Source organism: Ochotona princeps, chromosome 20, assembly GCF_030435755.1.
Source record: "Ochotona princeps isolate mOchPri1 chromosome 20, mOchPri1.hap1, whole genome shotgun sequence".
Lineage (NCBI taxonomy): Eukaryota > Metazoa > Chordata > Mammalia > Lagomorpha > Ochotonidae > Ochotona > Ochotona princeps.
The window spans coordinates 39,263,078-39,269,002 of NC_080851.1; the positions used below are offsets into that span (position 1 = coordinate 39,263,078).

The 5,925-nt window shown below is 42.5% G+C and overlaps 1 protein-coding gene across 1 annotated transcript; it reads left to right on the forward strand.

Moving 5' to 3' along the window:
* Positions 1-231: 231 nt before the first annotated feature.
* LOC101516400 (olfactory receptor 7E178-like) lies at positions 232-1,472 on the forward strand. Its single transcript, XM_058678171.1, has 2 exons — positions 232-550; positions 808-1,472. The coding sequence occupies exons 1-2, from the start codon at positions 313-315 to the stop codon at positions 1,470-1,472; spliced, it is 903 nt and encodes a 300-aa protein (XP_058534154.1). The 5' UTR covers positions 232-312.
* Positions 1,473-5,925: the final 4,453 nt, after the last annotated feature.

Consider the following 5,925-nt stretch of genomic DNA (forward strand, 5'->3'; position numbering starts at 1 on the left):
GAGCTGGATGTTTTGAACACTTGGGAAGAAAACACGGTTCAGTACTCATGAATTTCAAAATAATATTGCCAGAAAAACCTTCTCTTCCAATCCTGTTTATTCTACCTAGTTTAGAGTTACCCATGTGTTATATCCATGATGAATGGAACTGAAAATATGTACAACTGTCATATACCTGACTTCCCAGAAACTCATACTATTCTCTTTTACACAAGGTACCCAGGTGATACGGAAATGCAAAATCTCACACGTGTTATCTCAGAATTCCATCTCATGGGCTTCTGAGAGGATCCAGACCTGCAGCCCCTCCTCATGATACTGTTCCTCTCTATGTACCTGGTCACAGTGCTTGGGAACCTGCTCATCATCCTGGCTGCCACTTCAGACTCCCACCTACACACACCCATATACTTCTTCCTATGCAACCTGTCCTTGGCTGATGTGAGTTTCATCTCCATCACGGTTCCCAAGATGATAGTGGACATCATCACACACAGCACAGTCATCTCCTGTGCTGGCTGCCTGACTCAGATGTCTCTCTTTATTACATGTGGAGACATGGATGATTTTATCTTTTTTTATTAATTATTTTGCATTATGTGACAGTTTCATAGGATCTGGGAATCCCCCCACCCCTCTCCCTCCCCTCCCCCCTGGTGGATTCCTCCACCTTGATGCAGTATTACAGTTGAAATTCAATCAAGATTCTTTCCTTGCAAACATATACCAAGCATAGAGTCCAGCTACTTATTGTCCAGATGGGTTGAACAGTTTCTTGGGGAGACCATTTCTGGTCCGAAGTTAGAGCTGGTAGAATGGATGATTTTATCTTGATTGTGATGGCCTATGACCGCTTTGTTGCCATCTGTCACCCTCTGCATTACCAGGTCATCATGAACCCCTGCTGCTGTGGAATCCTACTTTTACTGTCATTTGTGGCCAGCCTTTTCAATTCCCTACTTTTTAATTTTATGGTATTACAAGTTACCTGCTTCAAAAGAGCAGAAATTTCTAATTTCTTCTGTGAACCCACTCAACTTCTCAACCTTACTTGCTCTGAAACCCTCAGAAGTGACATAGTCACCTATATTGTTAGCATCATATATGGTTTCCTCCCTTTGTCAGGAATCCTTTTCTCTTATTATAAAATCGTCTCGTCCATTCTGAGGTTTCCATCTCCAGGTGGCAGGTACAAAGCCTTCTCCACCTGTGGCTCTCACCTGACAGTGGTTTGCTTATTTTATGGAACAGGCATTGGAGTGTATCTCAGTTCAGCTTTCTTCAGTTCTGCTGGGAAGGTTGCCTTGGCCTCACTGATGTACAGTGTGGTCACTCCCATGCTCAACCCCTTTATCTATAGCCTGAAGAACAGGGACATGAACAGAGCCATGTGCATAGTCTTCAAGAAAACAGTCTTACTCCCAACCTTGTGCTATGCATTTGGACCTGGTGGGAAAGGGCAGCAGACCTAAACGTTAGAGCTCCAAAACTCACCTCCCTTTAAAAAGACTAGCAAAAGATAGGTGGGGTTCATCGAGACTAAGGTACTAACATGTGTTAAAGCAGGAAAATAAAACATGGGTTATATAAGGACCGTGTACCACTGCTTCATTTTTTTGGCTGTGAATTGAAAACTACTGTAATATAACATGTTAAAATACAGCTGCTGGTGAATAAATTATTTGAAAAGTCAAAAATTTGTTGATTATTTATTTCACCCATTTGAGTAAACCATTGAACAGTTTATGAAAAGTTTCATTTTCATTATATTATTTTTTGTCAATTTTTAATATTTTATATTATCTTTGCTTACTCTCCATTTGTTCTTGCATTTTTCCTGATGTCAGAGTGGACTCTCCGTGTCATCTCTAAGCTTACCAACCATCCTATTTTTTTTAAAGATTTATTTATTTTTTTGTTGTAAAGACAGATATACAGAGAAGAGGAGAAGCAGAAAGGAAGATCTTCTTTCCGATGATTCACTCCCCAAGTGACCACAACGGCCAGTGCTGCACCAATCCAAAACCAGGAGCCAAGTACTTCCTAGAGGTCTCCCACGTGGGTGCAAGGTCCCAAGGCTTTAGTCCATCCTCAGTTTCTTTCCCAGGCCACAAGCAGGGAGCTGGATGGGAAGCAGGGCTGCCAAGATTAGAACTGTATCCCATATGGGATCCATGTGAATTCAAGGCGAGGACTTTAGCCACAAGGCTATCGCACCAGACCCAGGTTATTGGCCATCTTCATGCTGAGCATTTTGAATTGCATTGTGGAAAATCAAATATCTAGCAACCACTGGCCTGCATGTAATCTATGGCTGGGAATAGGCCTGGCTGGGGAGCTAGGGGACACCCTAGCTAGGTGGAGTTTCCCACCAAAGAGTGTATGGGCTGAAATTGGGGCTGTGTTCTGATCAGGATACAATTGTAATCTCACTTGGCACAGGTGTGGACTGACTCTGGAAGCACCAAGCTGGGCCAGATTCCAAAACCATCTGGTGCTCTGCAGGACCAGGGGAGATGTGTGACAGACTAGGCTAGTTCTCAGCCCTTACTGAACCATGTGTGAGCTGTATGGGGATATGAAAGAGCCGTGGCTAGGTTGAAACATCCAATAGTAAGAACCAGATTGCGTTGAAGACCAGTCAGGGAAAGCCACTGTTCCTGCTAGGACAGGAGGTGAACTGAATTGGGCTGGCTCATGGACCCTCTGGTATGCGCAAAATCTGGCACCGGGAGAGTTTCTGATGGAGGAGCCTGGACAACTTCTCTGGCAGGTCACAGTCCCTGCAGGTAAACGCAAGAAGCACAATAGGAAGCAGCTCAGAACAGGCCATGAAAAGTGTCCCACTGGCATACACATGGCATGGGTTAGGGGCAGACCAGGCTGAACCTGTTCACATCACCCGCTGGCGAATCCAAGCACCAGAACAGAGTGTGGGTCGAGCCAGTTTCGGTTGTGACGCATACCAGTACACATTAAGAAATGTTGAATAATGACTGTTGAGGGACTGAAGAATTAAGACTTCTTATTCCCTTATCTCACTGATATCCCTATGGCCAAAGATTTGATTAAACCCATAATGATACTCAGAATCAGCCTTACATTTTTGCCACAGAATAACCAGCTACAGCTTATTGATACTTTCCAACTAGGCGAGACAAGGGTCACCCTTTGGACGAGTTGGCTGTGGATACTTGATGAAGCTGTGAGGTGGAAATGTAACCAAGACACAATATGGACAATTTTCTTGAAGGCACATTTGGCAGCTAGGCTAATGGCTTGATGGGTGTATTCTGGCTGAAAATAAAATGGAACTACGCATAATCTTGGAATGTGCATATGTATGTATGTATGTATGTATTTTCCTCTGGAGAACTGCATTCCATGAACCACGAGGACATGATTTGAAAACATTCATGAAGACACATAGGAAGATTGGGACTCCATTTTGACTTTGGTCTTCCCTGGCACCAAACAAAAACAAATACCTCTATTATTTTACAAAGATTTTCTAATTTATTTCTTTGACAGACTCAATTTACAGATGTCTTTTATATCATTTAAATAATTTATTTGAAATGCACAATTACAGAGGAAGAAGGAGAGACAGTGTGAAAAAGAAGCCCGGGAAAACTGGACCCATCACATACAATTAAACTCTTGGAAAATGTGACCAGAGTTTTTAGCATGCATCATGTATCAAATGGCTATAATGACTGGAGGTGGGCCAGGAGCCAGGAGCTTCCCTATGTGGGTTCATTGGCCAAAAGCTTGGGTCACTCTCCCAGAGGCATTTGAGGGAGCTAAATTACAAGTGGGATAGCCAGGCCTCAAAATGGTGTCCATATGGGATTTTATCTCACTGTGAGCTACAGCCAGTGCTGCATTACACCATAGCTTTCCAAGGGAGATGCTCAGAGTTGAGGATTTTCTCCATGCTTCTGGCATGAATAGGACTTTGGTGCTCCAATGAAGTAAGTGTTCTTACTCTGATATGCTTTTCCTTGGTTTTCCATGCTTCTGAGGTGATGCAGTCTCTTAGCTGGATTACAGAGTTGTTACAAAGGAGTTTCAGTCTATATGTGTTAAGTCATGACTCTGTGTGGAAAATGAAGATCTGCGAATTTCTAGCCTGCCATGTTACTGATATCACTATGCCAAAGTGTAGTTTATGAACTACTTAGTGAAATAAATTCATTATAAATGGAAAGAAAATATGCAATAGAATGAAATGAGAGACCCAAGTTGGGATCTCAGTTCGTCTTTGGCCAGGACATCCAGCCAAAAGTGCTTGTTGGGGATGTTTTGGAATAGAAGATTTGCTCCTTCTCTACCTTTGTGTTTCTGCTTTCAAATAAATAAAAGAATTTTAAAAGTATGCCTGGCTGGTGCAGTAAAAATATGAAGAGTGTGTCCATTCCCTGCCTCCTCTGTGTTGGGAGGCCCAGTCCTGGGGAGAGAGCGTCTACCCTCATTGCTCACTGAATGAAATGAAATGAGCCCTCAGTTGCCAGTGATGCTGCACCACACAGAGCTCATCTCAATGAGATTGGTAGGGCACAGAGTCTGAGGGCATGTCTGCTGGGGTCATTATATCTGCACATGCAGGACAGCAGGGTAGCAGGAACAACTAGATTGAAAAGGCTTCAAATGCTGTCGCTTTGGTTCTTGGGAGGAATTCATGAATCAGTGGACACCATGCTTTCCTTAACCCTGAGTCACTATAGAACATGTCACCACATTCACACAAATAGAACAAGAACAATCATTCTGCATACTTAGGGTCTTCCCAATTTCATGGAAATTTGATACTACGAATTTTCTTTTAAAACTGCATTACATATAAATTTGAACAATATACTTTCTACATTTTATTCCTCCTAACTACTGAGGTCAGCTATAAAACCAAAGAATAACTATGTAATAGTCAATGATAATACTGTGTCAATCTAACTTGATAAGAGATTCATTTAAAAAAGAAGAGTCATTCAAACTATTAAAAGGCTGTCAGTTGCCCAGACATCAAATGCCAACCAAAGGAACTGCTTTGGAAAGAAATGACAAAGCTCTTTTTAAAGACTAAGGAGAGTCTAGCGCAATTTTTGTCAAAAAAAAAAAAAAAAGACTAATGGGAGTGAGGAAAATGGAAATGGTATTGGTTCCTTGGCATAGACAATCTCATTCTCCCTGTACATTATGATTAATCCACTACACTAACAGCTACAGAGAGCAAGAAATAGTAAACAGGAAGTGTGCATTTGATGTAGTGATCCTGCAAGTTAGAAGTTAGCAGCAAAGGAACAGAGGTAGTGCTCACTGTGTCAAACTCCCAGGGACACATTCTTGCCCGCATTCTCTCTTGCAGCACTTTCAGCCAGTCCAAAGAAACTGGGACACTCTGGACCTATTGGCTAATGAGGAGCTCAGGGTACTGAGCCTCCAGAGTACCCCTAGTGCAAATAATGAGCTAGTTCCTTCGGACCTTGAATTTGGCAATGGAAAATCAGCAGCTTCTTTCTATAACAAATACCACTGTGTGCACCTGTGTGAGGAGAACACGTAGTGAATCTGTCTCTTTGCCCATCCAGAGTCAAGAATGTGAGGCAGCACTGCACATTGAGAAGAAGAGGAACAGCAAAGCCCTTATTTGGGGATTTGCCTCCGGTGAGAATAAGTCCATCTTGGTATGTGCTGAGGGAGACAGCAGAGAGATTTGGAATGACCATAGAGAGATCTGGGAATGCCAGGAACATTGTTTTCTCGTTATGCAGAGGAAAGTGACAGCTGTGAGGTGCAAAGGGGGAGGGATGTTTTAGCTCAAGAACTTGTGAAGTTTTTATGAACTTGGTTCTCATCAATGTCTCAAAGATCTCAGAGTTTTTCTTCCTTCATAACAGTATCTTCCCACTGGTATGCACTTATTAG